The sequence below is a fragment of the Myxine glutinosa genome, chromosome 1, assembly GCF_964187855.1.
Source record: "Myxine glutinosa chromosome 1, kmMyxGlut1.1, whole genome shotgun sequence".
NCBI classification, from domain to species: domain Eukaryota; kingdom Metazoa; phylum Chordata; class Myxini; order Myxiniformes; family Myxinidae; genus Myxine; species Myxine glutinosa.
Genome location: NC_136261.1, coordinates 373,208,662 through 373,224,831, shown reverse-complemented (window position 1 = coordinate 373,224,831; position 16,170 = coordinate 373,208,662). Strand labels below are relative to the sequence as shown.

The following is a 16,170-nucleotide window of genomic DNA, read 5'->3' as shown; positions in this document are numbered from 1 at the left end:
ATTCGAACATACGGAAAACGCTGCCTTTCTCTGCGGTTCGGAGGGCAGGTTTTCCGATGGTCGTTCGTGACTGCCGACGTGCCTATGGCACTGCTTGGCGTGGACTTCCTTTGTGCCAATGGCCTCTTGGTGGACATAAAGCACAGAAGGCTTGTCCAGGCTGAGACGTTCAGCTCGCTCGCTTGCGCCCTGCCCGCCTCGTTGAGCAGCTCACGGAGCGGCTCATCGAGTGGCTCGCCGAGCGGCTTGCTGAGTGGCTCGCCGAGCGGCTTGCTGAGCGGTTCGGTTCCGGCCAGGTTCATCTGCACGCTTCCGGCAGCGGACGAATTCACCCGCCTCCTCGCCCGTTTCCCGGCCCTCACGAGGCCCACCTTCTCGGCGGGGACCGTCAAGCACGGGGTGGAACATCACATCCCCACCGCTGGGCCACCGGTCTACGCCCGGGCACGCCGCCTCGAGCCGACGAAGCTCGCGGTTGCTAAAGCCGAGTTTGCTACGTTGGAGCGGCTCGGCATCGTGCGGCACTCCGAGAGTGCTTGGGCGTCGCCGCTCCACATCGTGCCCAAGCACGGCGGGGGATAGCGACCGTGCAGGGACTACCGCCGTCTCAACGACGCCACCACCCCCGACCGCTACCCCGTCCCCCATATTCAGGACTTTTCCACCCGCTTGGCGAATATGTCGTTCTTCTCGAAGGTGGACCTCATACGCGGTTACCACCAGGTCCCCGTCAGGCCGGAGGACATCCCGAAGACGGCTGTCATCACATAGTTCGGTCTTTTCGAATTTCTTCGGATGCCCTTCGGTTTTTTTTTTTTTTTTTTTTTTTTTTTTTTGTTGTTTGTATACTGAATCGAGGCTCGTGAAAGAGCTAACATTTACTTCACAAACAAATCAACCAGACAAACAAAATATATAAAAAGCGGGAGCGGAAAACAAGATGGGGAGAGAAGGTGAAGCACACAAACACAACATTTGAGAGCAGGGAGATGTGTGGAAGGGAGAGGGCTTGGGGGGAGGAGGCATGGGAAGGGGGGGGGGGTGGAGGGAGAAGTATAAAACACAAGGACACCAATGACTTCCAGGACAGAAGTTGGTATTTCAAAAAAGTGGAATTGGGGTGAAATTAGCGGGGGTAGAAAAGATCAAGGTTTTGGATGGGGGAAGATAAGAGATGGTGGTGAACAGCTGTTTTAAAGACCTGGAGGGTGGAGTGGGATTGAAGAGAGTGAGGGAGTTTGTTCCAGAGGCGGGAGAAAAGAGGAATGAAGGAGTGAAGGTGAGCAGAGAGTCTTGATTTTGGCAGTTTCACCATAAGAGGGTTGCAGGCAGATCTTGTGCGACCTGTAGGAATATTTGCGGGACAGAGCCCAGAGAGAGCTGGGGGGGCAAGGCCAGAGAGGAGTCGGTAGAAGATGGAAAGACCACCAACCTGCCTGCGGTGAGTGAGTGAGAGGCCCTTGGAGTTAGCTTCATCGCGGGAGATTCCAATGATTCTGAATGCTTTGGTTTCAACAGCGTGAAGACGAGCTAGGTGTGAGGCAGGAGCACCAGCCCAGAGGGGAGAGCAGTATTCCATTGAGCTGCGGATGAAAGCCTTGTATGTGGTGAGGAGCTCAGGTGTGCCAAGGAAGGACTTCGCACGACGGAGGATGCCCAGTCGGCGACTGGCTTTGGAGGCCAGATTTGAAATGTGGTTTTCCCAGGAAAGATCATGGCAGATAGTGAGACCCAAAAGCTTGAGTGACAGAACTTCTCGGAGAGGATTATTCAGAAAGTGGATGGGAGGGTTGTCCAGTCGGTCTTTTCGGAGAGACATCGTAAGAGTGTGAGATTTGTCAGGATTGAAAGACATGTTCCACTTGTTTGCCCAGTCTGTGATTTTTTCCAGGTCTGCAGAGAGTGAGGAGGCAGCAGACTGCCGATCTGAGGGATGAAGAATGGAGCGACAGAGAGTAGAGTCATCAGCAAAGAGATACAGAGGATTTTCAAGAGAGTCAGAGAGATCATTGATGAAGACCAGAAAAAGGACAGGACCGAGAACACTGCCTTGTAGTGTTTGAAGAATGTTTGAAGAAGTTTTGAAGAACCCGGTTTGAAGAATGCGGCTCAGGCGTTCCAGCGCCTCATGGACAGCGTCTTGCGCGACTTGGATTTCGTCTACGTCTATCTGGATGACATCCTCGTCGCAAGCTCGTCCCGCGAAAAGCACCTCCACCATCTCCGCACGCTCTTCGAACGCCTGGGCCAGCACAGCCTGATCGTGAACCCTGCCAAGTGCCAGTTCGGTGTCACTGAAATCGACTTTTTGGGGCACCGCATCACCAGGCACGGGTCCGTCCCCCTACCGGCCAAGGTGGAGGCGGTGAAGGGGTTTCCGCGCCCCCACACGATCAGGGGGCTCCAGGAGTTCCTGGGCATGGTAAACTTTTACCATCGGTTCCTGCCCCGCATCGCCCAGCTCCTGCGCCCCCTGCACAAGGCCCTCCGAGGGAAGCCGGGCAAACGTGACGTCACCTGGACCGAGCAGATGGACGTGGCGTTCGTGGGCGCGAAGCTCGCCTTGGCTAACGCCACCATGCTCGCGCACCCGGTGCCCGATGCACCGATCGCCCTCACCACCGACGCCTCGGACTACGCGGTGGGCGCGGTGCACGAGCAATGGGTGCGTGGAGCTTGGCAACCGCTGGCGTTCTTCAGCCGGCAGCTTCGCCCGCCCGAACGCCGGGACAGTACCTTCGACCGCAAGTTGCTCGGGCTCCACCTGGCGGTCAGGCACTTCCGCCATCTGCTCGAGGGCCGTGCGTTCACGGCCTTCATCGACCACAAGCCACTGGTGTTCGCGATGGGCAAGGTCGCCGAGCCGTGGTCGGCCCGGCAGCAGCGTCACCTCTCGGCCGTGTCCATATACACGACGGACATCCGGCACGTCGCGGGGAAGGACAACCCGGTGGCGGATTGCCTTTCCCGGTCCGTTGCCCACATGGTCCACCTCGGCATCGACTATGCCTGGATGGCGGCGGACCAGGCCGCCGACCCCGACGTCCAGGCCTTGCGCCGTTACGGGCCTCCACGTCACCGAGGTGCCGTTCAACGGCGCGGGCACGGCCCTCTGGTGCGACGTCTCCCTCGGGCGGCCTCGCCCCATCGTGCCCGCGGGCTGGCAGCGCCAGATTTTCGACGCCATCCACGGCCTGTCCCACCCGGGCACGAGGGCCTCCCAGAGGTTGATCGCCGACAAGTTTGTCTGGCATGGCCTCTGGAAGGCCGTCCGCGGCTGGGCCAGGACGTGCCTCGCGTGCCAGCGCGCGAAGGTGCACCGACACACCCAGGCCCCATTGGCCCCGTTTGCGGTGCCAGAACGTCGGTTTGACCATGTTCATGTGGACCTGGTGGGACCTCTTCCCCCCTCGCGGGGTTTCACCCACGTCCTGACCATGATGGACTGCACCACCCGGTGGCGGGAGGCCGTGCCTTTGGCATCAATGACGGCGGCGGACGTCGCGCAGGCGTTCATCGCCACCTGGGTCGCCCGGTTCGGCGCCCCCTCGGACATCTCGTCCGACAGTGGCCCCCAGTTCACCTCGGAGCTCTGGGGGGTGGTCGCGCGGGGGCTTGGGGTCCAGCTGCACCGCACCACGGCCTACCACCCCCAGGCTAATGGCCTGTGCGAGCGGTTCCACCACTCCTTGAAGGCCGCGCTCCGGGCGACCCTCCACGACGGCGGCTGGGTCGACAGGCTCCCCTGGGTGCTTCTGGGCCTCCGGACGGCGCCCAAGGGCGACCTGCGTGCATCCGCGGCGGAGTTGGTCTTCGGGCAACCGCTGCGGGTGCCGGGTGAGTTCCTCCCAGACTCCACGGCACCATGGTCCGCGGCGCAGGAGCGCTCCGCGCTGCAGGAGACCGCCCAGAGGTTCGCCCCGGTGCCCACGGCGCACCACGGGCACCCACCTACGCACGTCGCCCCGGAGCTTCGCACCGCGGAGTACGTCTTCGTCCGGCACGATGCCCACCGGACACCACTGCGGCCCCCGTACGACGGGCCTTTCCGCGTGCTGGAGACCGGGATGAAACATTTCACCTTGGACATCGGCGGCACTCCTGACTGTGTCTCCATAGATCGCCTCAAGCCGGCCCACCTCGATGTGGACCACCCACCGCCGGTGGCTCGGCCCCCGCGTGGGGGCCACCCCCCAGCGGGCGGGCCCCCGGCACCGCCCGGCCCCGCCGGCATGCTGCCCCCCGAGCCTGCACCCATCCCGGGTGCAGCCGGAGGGATCCCAGCTGGCATCCATGCACCCCGGACTGCGCCAGTCGCAAGAGGGCGCTTCGGCCGGGTCATCCGTTTGCTCCGCAAACTGGCCCTCCAGGTGCGCGGGAATTCTGGGGGGGCGCGTGTGGCGGACACGAAAGCTCACTGGCACGAGGGCATCATTCCACGCACCAAGTGGGCGGCGGCCACGCCCGAGGGGTAGGCGTGGCCGCGGGATATACACCGGGCGCGCAGCCCGGAACGCTCCAGTGTTACAGTTGAGCTCTTGAATAAAGACTCTTACAACTTACAGCGTTGTCCGCTTCCTCCTTGCTTACAAGCAGCGCGCGTAACACCGCGCTTCAATATCTTGTCCTGATAAAGTTCTTCAATGACGTTAATTTTACAAAACGATTATCAGAGTGTGCGCTGGCACTTTCGAGTCGACGTACTGACGTCGGGATGACGTGGATAAAAAATGTTGGCCCCACCCACTGACACAAAACGAAAGTTGGAGTATGTTTTCATACTCTCATAGTCGTTTGTTGAGGATAGTTGCAGTTCGAGTGTATTGTAAATTTTGTTGACACTTCAAGTAAGCAAAACAGTAAAAACCACGAGAGTGTCTTTCACGTCCAGCCATCCATAAATTCCTCTCGAAAGGCTCCGCCCCTCTCCTCTGTTCTCACCCTATTGGTTAGAGGGAAACCACAACAGTTATTTTGGGCATTTCTAAGTCCAGTTCGTTGTGTGGCCTGAGGCTGGATTAAGACATTACTCTTTGAGAAACGAGCAATAAGACAGAGCTGCAAGATACAGTCAGGCTTACGTAAAACAATATAGGAACACATGTACAGTGTTTGACATTGCTGATTAAGATACACTGCCAGTCTAAAGTTTTAGAACACCTCAATTTTTCCAGTTTTTATTGAAATTTACACAGTTTAATGTCTCAATGTACTCTGAAATTAAGCATAGAACAAATAAACAATTGGAGATAAAAAAGAAATCATAGATTTCATTTTGTTTAACAAAATTTAATTTAAATTTTTGACTCAGCAAAGTATCCACCTTTTTCAGATATAACCGCCGAACACACTCGTGGCATTCTTTCTCCAATGGAAATCAAATATTGTTTGGGAAGTTCTTCCCAACACTGTTGCAGAAGTTCCCACAAATGTGTTGCACTTGTAGGTTGCTTTGCTTTCACACTTCTGTCCAATTCATCCCAAACCAGTTTGATGGGGTATTAGTCTGGAGACTGTGCTGGCCATTCCATGATTTGAGGCCTACCCTCTTGTTATTTTCCTCGAAAGTAGTTTTGACATAGCCTGGAGGTGTGTTTCGGGTCATTATCTTGCTGTAGGATGAACCCCTGACCAAACTCGGTGTATACCAGAGGGTATCGCATGGCGCTGCAAAATGCTGTGGTGGCACTTTTGGTTCAGGGTGCCAGTCACTCTGTGCAAGTCGCTGACTCTGGATCGAGCAAAAGAAGCCCAGACCATCATGCTTCCTCCTCCATGTTTGACAGTTTGTGTCACACACTGAGGAACCATCCTTTCGTCCACTCGACGGTGTACAGAAACCCTGTATGATGAACCAAAGATTTAAAATTTTGATTCATCAGTCCATAAGACCTTGTTCCTGTCTCCAGTAGTCCACTGGCGGTGCTTCATGGCCCAGGCAAGCCTCTTTTTCTTATTTTGCCATCTTAGCAATGGCTTTCTTATTGCCACTCGACCTGTCAAACCTGCAGCTCGAAGTCTTCTCTTCACAGTTGAAACGGAGACTTGCTTTCTTCGACCAGTGTTAAGCTGTGCTTGAAGCTGTTGTCCTGTGAGCCGCCTATCACACAAGCTGTTGACTCTCAGAAACTTGTCTTCTGATTCTGTTGTGGCTTTGGGTCTGCCAGACCTCTTCCTGTCAGAGTTTCCTCCAATTTCCAATATACTACTTCCTGGAGTGCAATATTGTCCAAATAATGCTTCGGAGGGTACAATAACAGTCTGTTCCAACACTGCTTTAATACAGACAGGGGGGTTGTAATCAAGTAATCAGCAGAGGTTGGGACACCTGTAGGAATTGTTTGCATCAACTTTCAAGGCTTAATTTTCTTACATTGCTGCAGCACAGCTGTAAGTTGTTAACCCATTCTTTGTTCCCTGAAGAAGGCCTTTTTTTTACAATATAACTGCACAATTTACATTCTTTTCCCGTTTTTGCTAACCTAAACGTTTTTATCCTCGAACAGTTTACTGCTTACCTTTGTACCATTTCAGGTTATTCACTGGATATTAAACTGCGTAAATTTCAATAAAAACTGGAAAAATTGAGGTGTTCTAAAACTTTTGACCGGTAGTGTATCTTGACACTTTTGCTCCAAGATTGGGCACCAAACCATTGTGTTATTCCACATTGTAAAAAATAACAGAAACAAGCGAATAAAAAAAGCCCACAGAATCTTGTTTCTCACAGTCTGAGAGTCATTTAGGTGCTTTTTTGCAAACTCCAAGCGGGCTTTCATGTGTCTTTCACTGAGGAGAGGCTTCCGTCTGGCCACTCTGCCATAAGGCATTGATGGTTGTCCTTCTGGAAGTTTCTCCCAACTCCACACAGGATCTCTGGAGCTCAGCCAGAGTGATCATCGGGTTCTTAGTCACCTCTCTGACCAAGGCCATTCTCCCCCAATTGCTCAGTTTGGCCGGGCGGCCAGCTCTCGGAAGAGTCCTGGTTGTTCAAAACTTCTTTCATTTAAGAATTATGGAGGCCACTGTGCTCTTGGGAACCTTCAATTATGCAGAAATTTTTTTGTAGGCTTCCTCAGATCTGTGCCTCGACACAATCCTGTCTCTGAGCTCTGCAGGCAGTTCCTCTGACCTCATGGCTTGGTTTTTGCTCTCATATGCATTGTCAGCTGTGAGACCTTATAAAGACAGGTGTGTGCCTTTCCAAATCATGTCCAATCAATTGAATTTACCACAGGTGGACTCCAATCAGGGTGTAGAAACATCTCAAAGATGATCAAGAGAAATGGGAGGCACCTGAGAAAATTTCAAGTGTCATAGCAAAGGGTATGAATACTTATGTAAATGTGATATTTCAGTTTTTTCTTTTTAATAAATTTGCAAAACTTTCTAAAATCCTGTTTTCTCTTTGTCTTTATGGGGAAATGAGTGTAGATTGATGAGGGAAAAAATGAATTTAAACAATTTCAGCATAAGGCTGCAACATAACAAAATGTGAAAAAAGTGAAGGGGTCTGAATACTTTCTGAATGCACTTTAGTAAGCTCCTTTGTAATTTCAGGGACTTCTTGCAACTTCAGTTGTCTTTCCTACTTTTCTTTTTTATCAACTTCGAGTGACCAATCACAAATGTAGATAATTATATAATGTTGTTATTAGAGATGTCCTTGCAGTTTGTAAGAAGTTGATGATCATGTTCTGAGAACTGATCAGGTATTGAGATCATGTACTGTTGATGATCATGTACTGTATTCAGGCTGCTAATTTGTAGAGTCTCCGTATGTGGCTCGACTACAAGAGTAATCAAGTAATGTTGTAACCGGTGGAGTGTTTGTCGAAGCTTGAAGCAATAATTGATTAAGTGTAAATGAGGCAGTGATGTAAGGATTGCCTGTTTACTGAGAATGGCCAAAGATGGTGATCTTCACAAGCACATGATCAGATGAAAATGCATTCTTTGTTTGAAATTAGTTTTGGTGATGCATTATCTGTTTGAAATTTCTTTATATTTTGTCCTTGATGATTTTGTGGAAAAATTTTCAAAAGTGAACTTTCAAAATACAAGAAAGCGAGAACTATGTTGAACATATAATCCAAGTAAGAGAGAAAAGAAACAAGTGCATCAGAATGAATAAAAAAGGTAAGCAAAATCAAAGGAAAGGGAACGAATTAAAGTCAAGAAAGTGGGAATTTTGAAAGATCATGGAAAAAGAGAAAAACCAAAGAAGGACAATGAATTTCCTCGTTAAATATCATTCTTTTCAATCCCTTCACCCTCCATGTCCCATTTCCCTTCATTTCACTTACAAAGACTTCTCAAGCTGCTCTGGTCCAGCTCAGACATTTGGAGCTCCACTGGCTCTGTTGAAAGAAGGAAAGGTAAAGCAACATCACAATCAATGTGGACACCCTGCTGTTTATTTATACAGTAAATATTTTTTGCTTTAAGGAACAATTTATAAACATGAACAGATTTGAACAATGTGTGAATGCTACCGAGGCCTTTCCCGCATGTGCTGTGTGTGAATTTACAAGGACTTGCTTCTGCCCATCAGGGCACTTTTAACCTGCCGCTGCTAGGGAGAAGTGTGCAACTCAAACAGTCTTTTTAAACATGATTTTCAGCATTTAAACGAGTGGCAAATCATAGATAATTAACCACAATTGTTTTGCTCCTGGATGAAAATCAGACTCCTGGAAAAATAGGAAATACGAGAAATATCTGTGGATGAGACTGAGAGGTGTTTAGTTCCGTTCATTTCCTGTTAATACAAGCGAGCTGTGGGTACACACAAAAATACACACACACACACAAAACACACACACACACACAATCACACATGGATGCCTTACCTTCAAGCAATAAATGCAAAAATCAAGTATAATTTATCTTGCCCGTACCCTGTAAACAGGAAAAAGGAAACAAAGAAAAGATATTTATACCAGCCCTCACAGCTCCAAAATCTCGTTTGGTCTTTTGCTCTCTGAAGCAGGTTCTAATCAAGGATTTGCCTGTGCTTGGCTCCATTCAATGTTCCCTCTGTCCTTACAAGTCTCCCAGTCCCTGCCACTGAAAAGCATCCCCACAGCATGATGCTGCCACCACCGTATTTCACAGTGGGGATGGTGTCAGATGGGTGATAAGCTGTGCTCTGTTTCCGCCAGAAATAGCGCTTTGCATTCAGGCCGAAGAGTTCAATTGTCGTCTCATCAGACCACAGAATATTTTGCCTCACTCGCAGAGTCTTTCTCGTATCTTTTTGCAAATTCCAGGCATGCTGTCATGTGCCTTTTTCTCAGGAGTGGCTTTGTCTGGCTTCACAAATCCAGCCATAAAGCCTAGATTTGTGAAGTGCTGCAGACTCTTATCCTTCCAGCAGGTTCTCCCATCTCAGCCAAGGAACTCTCGTTCTGTCACAGTGGTCATTGGGTTATTGTTCACCTTCCTTGACCAAGGTGCTTCTTGCCCGGTTGCTCAGTTTGGTCGGACAGAACTTTCAACATTCTAGAAATTGCTTGATACCCTTCCTCAGATCTACGCCTCCTCACAATTCTATCTCAGAGTTATACGGACAGTTCCTTGGACTTTATGGTAGTTTCTTCTCTGACATGCACTGTCAACTGTGGGACCTTGTATAGAAAGGTGTGTTTCTTTATAATATCATTTCCAATCAATTGAGCTCCATTAGCTCTGTTTGAAACGTGCCATGTTTGTTTTTTAATTTAACATTTTTTTGTCAATGCACTAATTGTATTTTATAAACTTTTATCTTGTAAGCAATCTTTGATTGAAAATTATGAATATGTATGCATGTGCAATTCAGCCATTCGCTGCCAGACATGCTTTCGACAAACCATTTTGATTGATTGATTGAATTGGCCATAGTGGACTCCAATTAAGTTGAACATCCATCTTGAGGATGATCAAAGGAAATTGGATGCACCTCAGCTCAATTTGGAGTGTCAAAGGAAAAGTATTGAATACCCGTTGGCTCAAGACATTTTCAGCTTTTCATTTTTAATTATTTTGTAAAAGGAAATTCTAAAAAAATTAATTCCACATTATGGGGGTATTATGTGTAGATCAGTGACCAAAAAAATCTACATTTTATCCATTTTAAATTCAGGCCGTAACACAACAAAATGTGAAAAAAGTCAAGGGATGTGAATACTTTCTGAAGGTACTGTACGGTATCCTTTAAGTATAAGGTGCCCCAAACACCGCTAAGGTGCCCCAACAGATCATGTCCTTTTGAAAGTTGTATGTGAGAGGAAGACAATGTTCTTTGTCATTTATATACTTTTCACTTTTCTATTATCCTTCCTGGTTCTCTCGCATCTCATGTTCCCCAAATAATTATTCCCCTTACAAAATAGCACATTTTGGTCACTCACTCCTTATATTCTTCAGAAAGTTCTCATGGAGTTCAATTAATGAGCCCAGATTCTTCTCCTCCTTGGAGAAGTCCAACACTGTGGGCTGTGCCATCTTCAGAGATTGAAAATGTGACACCGACTCGAGCCTTGGTATGAAAAGGAAAAAACTTCAGAAAGGTCAGGGGGTCATTGGAGGAGAAAAGGGTTTGTAAAATGATATTATAAAAGCCTCAAATATAGAAGATATCGATAAACTTCTCTCAGCGGTCCTTCGATTGTGCTCCAATTACTTTCATTCTCTCAGTTTTCCCAGTCTTTTCACCACATACTTCCTTGTTTAAAATCTCAACTCAAAAAAATATACAGACTTGGCATTTAATATGGAATATTTTTTTTTTCTTGACTTGGTTTTACTTTTTGAACTCAGTATATCAATCTGGTGAGTTTATTTTACGCTTCAGTGATTTCTTTGTCAAAAGAACCATGTCACTAATTGTCTTTCGCAGCGAGAAGTCAATAACAGGATAATATCACAGTTGGCATGACAAAATGTAAGGACAGGTACATTTGACGATTGGCTTCACAATCAGGTATATAAGGGTTGTTGGTTCTGTATTAGTGGAAAACAACTGCTGCACATCTACAAAAGTTATTGCCGCTTCCTCTGGAGATGGTCCGTCAACTTGACAATGCTGTTTGTCATGGAGTTGTGGCTTTACGAAATTCCAGCATGAAACAGCATGCTATTGCTTGGCAGTATGGCATCACTCAAGGTCAGGTGTCAAAATCCTGAAACTAAATGCTCAGAGGGGTGTCCCTACGCCAATACCGAGCCCAGGACGTCCCCGCAGAATCACAAGGAGAGATGATCGCCAGCTGCACTGGTTAGTCTGCAATGGCCGGACCAAGTCAACTAATCGGCTTAGGGCTGAGTGGCAGCAACTGACAAATGTGCCTGTATCCAGCAGGCTAGTCAACCAACGACTGGTTCAAGCAGGATATCGTGCCAGGCATCCCCTGAGAAAGCCACGCCTGACCAGACAACACAGCCAGCGCCGATTGCAATGGGCCAGAGAGTACCGTCAATGGCAGCCAGGACACTGGAATCACGTGACCTTCAGTGACGAGTCTAGATTTCTGGTCTATCATCAAGATGGCCGCGTCCGAGTATGCAGACAAGTGCATGAAGCCTACAACGAAGATTGTATAGTGCCAAGAGTCCAAGCTGAAGGTGGTGGGGTGACTGTTTGGGCTGCTTTTCATGCAGGGGGCAAAACTGACCTGGTTGTTCTGAATGGAAACCTGAACCAGTTCAAGTACAGGGCCATTCTGGAAGAAACATTGCTTCCATTTGCTCGTGCAGCCTTTCGAGGAAACTTTGTCTTCCAAGATGACAATGCACGGCGTCATCGTGCTCGCATGATCCAACACTTTCTTGTTGACCATGGTGTCGAGCATATGGAGTGGCCTGCCATGTCCCCGGATATGAATCCGATAGAGAACTTGTGGGCAGAATTAACGCGTCAAATCGACAACTCGGATCAGCAGCCCACCACTGTGCGTGAATTGCAGCAGGCTATTGTCACTGCATGGCAAGCGATTCCGGTCCAAACCTTGGCAAATCTCGTGAACAGCATGCCTCGACGTGTACGTGCTCTCCTGAATGCTCGTGGGGGTTACACGAAGTACTTTGGCTACGGCTTCCCCTTCGATCCCACCTTTTGTTCATATGTGTGTTGTACCGTCCACCAAACAGTGATGACTCCATCTACATCTCGCTGTCTGATAATAGAGACCAACTTCTATCTACCCATTCCAACTCTCTCTTCCTCATATGTGGTGATTTCAATTGTCACCATGCTAGTTGGCTGGGTGTGGGTCCCTCTCTCACCAGCCATGGCTCTTCAGCAAAGGACTTCTGCGACTCACTGGGACTGACACAATCTGTCAATTTCCCGACCCGGATCTCAGTCAACGGAGCATATTCTCTTCTGGACTTGGTTATGACTAACTTCCCTGAAAATGTCTGCTGCTCTTCTTCTGCTCCAATCGGCTCATCTGATCATGTGCTTGTGAAAGTGGACATCTCTCTGACCATTCTCAGAGAGCCTCCTCAGCGTCGACGAGTCTGGCATTTCACTCAGGCCAACTGGCACGGTCTTCAAGCAGCCATCAATTATCTGGACTGGTCTCCCATCTCTACTGCCTCTGACATCAACTCATCCTGGGAATTGTTTCAAAGTAAATTGCTCTCTCTCATGCACAGATTTATCCCATCTCGTCTTCAGTTGTCATACCCTTCCTCCCGTCCATGGTACACGGAATCTTGTGGTGAGGTGGTTGCCCAGAAACAACTTGCTTTCGTCTCCTGGAAAGCAAATCCAATGGCAGGAAATCGCATTTCCTTTCACAAAGCCCGAAACAAGTGTGTGTCCACCCTCAGGAGAGGCCAGGAAACAATATCTCTCCATTCTCAAGACCGAACTCTCTTATCTGTCTCCCTCTTCCAAATCCTGGTGGCGTCTGGTCAAATCTGTTTCTGGTGTTTGTTCCCCCTCCATCCCCCCCCTCACCTCAAACGGCTACCGGGCTGACTCCGCACGTGAAAAAGCTGAATGCCTCAACTCTGTGTATGCCTCTAAATCTTGTGTCCCAAACCCATCCCTCTCTGTACCCACCGTACCCAGTCGTACCCAGCTGCTCCTGGACTCTGTGTCCTTTCCTCCTGACAAGGTGGAAAAGTTTCTCTGTCAACCCTCGACTCTGATTCTGCAACTGGTCCTGATGGCATTAGCCCACGGGTCCTAAAATCATGTTCTTCCACTCTTTCACTCCCTGTCTCTGTTCTCTTCACACTCTCTTTTGCTCAAGGTCATCTGCCATCTGCTTGGAAATCAGCCAACATCACCGCTTTGCACAAAAAAGGTGCAAAAACAGATCCTAGCAACTGCAGACCAATCAGCCTTCTCCCAATTATCAGCAAAGTCATGGAATCCATCATTGCTTCAGATATGAAATCTTTCCTCTTCTCCAATGGCTTGATCTCTGACCATCAATTTGGTTTCAGACCTGGTCACTCTCCTCTGGACATGCTGATTCTGCTTTCTCAACAATGGATGGAGGTCCTCAACACCAAACAGGAAATTAGAGCTGTCTCCCTTGACATTTCACGTGCCTTCGATACGGTCTGGCACCCCGCTCTGCTCACCAAACCCTCCTCCTTTGGTATCCATGGAAATCTCCATGCATGGCTGGCGGACTTCCTCTCTAGTCGTAGTCAACGTGTGGCCCTGAATGGGTTTCTCTCATCTCCTCTTCCTGTTCAGGCTGGAGTTCCCCAAGGCAGTGTTCTGGGCCCTGTGCTTTTTCTGGTCTTTATCAATGATCTCTCTGACTCTCTTGAAAATCCTCTCTATCTCTTTGCTGACGACTCTACTCTCTGTCGCTGCATTCCTCATCCCTCAGATCGGCAGTCTGCAGCCTCCTCACTCTCTGCAGACCTGGACAAAATCACAGACAGGGCAAACAAGTGGAACATGCCTTTCAATCCTGACAAATCTCACACTCTTACGTTGTCTTTTCGAAAAGACCGACTGGACAACCCTCCCATCCACTTTCTGAAGAATCCTCTCCAAGAAGTTCTGTCACTCAAGCTTTTGGGTCTCACTATCTGCCATGATCTTCCTGGGAAAACCACATTTCAAATCTGGCCTCCAAAACCAGTCGCCGAGTGGGCATCCTCCGTCGTGCGAAGTCCTTCCTTGGTACACCTGATCTCCTCACCACTTACAAGGTTTTCATCCGCAGCTCTATGGAATACTGCCTCCCCTCTGGTCTGGTGCTCCTGCCTCACACCTAGCTCGTCTTCACGCTGTTGAAACCAAAGCGTTCAGAATCATTGGAATCTCCCGCGATGAAGCTAACTCCAAGGGCCTTTCACTCACTCACCACAGGCAGGTTGGTGGTCTTTCCGTCTTCTACCGACTCCTCTCTGGGCTTGCCCCCCCCCCCAGCTCTCTCTCTGGACTCTGTCCCCCAAATATTCCTGCAGGTCGTACAAGATCTGCCTGCAACCCTCTTATGGTTAAACTGCCAAAATCAAGACTTTCTGCTCACCTTCACTCCTTCATTCCTCTTTTCTCCTGCCTCTGGAACAAACTCCCTCACTCTCTTCAATCCCACTCCACCCTCCAGGTCTTTAAAACAGCTGTTCACCACCATCTCTTATCTTCCCCCATCCAAAACATTGATCTTTTCTAACCCCGCTAATTTCACCCAAAATCCTACACTTTTTTTTTTTTTTTTTTAATACCAACTTCTGTCCTGGAAGTCCTTGGTCCCCTTGTGTTTTATACCTCTCCCCCCCCCCCCCCTTCCCACGCCTCCTCCCCCCAAGCCCTCTCCCTCCCACACTTCTCCCTGCTCTCAAATGTTGTGTTTGTGTGCTTCCCCTTCTCTCCCCATCTTGTCTGCCGCTCCCTCTTTTTATATATTTTGTTTGTCTGTTTGATTTGTTTGTGTGATAAATGTTAGCTCTTTCACGAGCCTCAATTCTGTATACAAAAAAAACAAAAAAAAACAACTTGTGGTTGAAATAGAATGAATGAATGAATGAATGATCGTTTTGAGGCCATTTTTCCCCGATATAGCGGGGGTTAGCCTTGCGGGCCCCATGACAATCATGGTTCCCTGTTTGAGGCAATGTTTTTATGGCTGGATGCCCTTCCTGACGCCAACCCTTAGTCACCTCTTATGATGAGCAGGGATACGGTGTACCTATTCTAAGCCTGGGTACACACCGGGATCATTCATCCCAGCAAGCTGGTACTCAATTTGCCGACCTCAGAAGGTTGACAGGCTGAGTCAACCCCCCTGGTGTTAATTGCAGTGATCGACCGGGATTCAACCTCAGGATCCTAGGATCCCAAGCCGGCACCCCAACCGCTAAGCCAACACCAGGTTCGAGCGATAAATAGAATAGGGATTAAAGCATAACGCCCCTGTGTGTCACACCTGGTAGCCAAACCTGTGTCCCGTATGGCAATGCACACCTGTAGACACCATAGATAGGCCCTTTGTTGCAACATTAAATAATTCCCTTCCCTGACATGACTTTGTAAGACGAACAGGCAGGGGAGGGAGGGTGGGGAGGGGGCGGCTCGGGGCTCCGCCGCATTGACCGCGGCCGTGGTTGAAATAGAATGATAGATGGAATTTATATTTGCTCCAATCTTTCGATGAGAATCTACAATTCAACAAATACATGAAAAGGAGAATGGGTGAAACAAATAGACTTGATAACCTTTTATTTTCTTCATGTTCTCTAATATAATATGGACTCAGGTTACATTATATAACAAGGATCATCAAATGGGAACGAGTTGAGACATTTTTGTGAATTACATATTTTTGGAAGAAGTAGAAAATAAAATATATCTGGAGATGATTGAAAATGAATGATGGTTATGAAGAAGGAACAGAGAGGAGGAAAAAAGCATGATGATGTGTCAAACAATGTGATGGACACCATCACAGTCTTACCTTTTTATGACATCCTTATAACCCTGAAAAGGAAGAAAACAGTGAATTACCTCAAGACTTCTTCGTTAATGAATGCTCTCGTCATAAATGTAAATAATGCTTCATAAATGTTGTGGTAAATGCGGAACTATAATCCCGAAACAAGAGTGATAAATGAACTTCCAGGGTCTGTGTCAAGGACGATATCTCCACATCTGATGGTATTGTAACGGATTTGGGTTTGTGTAATTGATTGTAAATATACCCTCTTGTA

At 48.6% G+C, this 16,170-nt stretch overlaps 1 protein-coding gene across 3 annotated transcripts in view; it reads right to left on the bottom strand.

Moving 5' to 3' along the window:
- The window catches only part of LOC137415103 (E3 ubiquitin-protein ligase TRIM7-like), an 80,970-nt gene that overhangs the window by 9,688 nt on the left and 55,112 nt on the right, over positions 1-16,170 (bottom strand). For all 3 annotated transcript variants that reach the window (XM_078770171.1, XM_078770170.1, XM_078770172.1), the window contains 3 exons: positions 15,918-15,940; positions 10,395-10,522; positions 8,307-8,360 (listed from right to left, as the gene is read on the bottom strand). In XM_078770171.1, the coding sequence (XP_078626297.1) occupies positions 8,307-8,360; positions 10,395-10,522; positions 15,918-15,940 (205 nt within the window). The remainder of the gene's footprint in view (positions 1-8,306; positions 8,361-10,394; positions 10,523-15,917; positions 15,941-16,170) is intronic.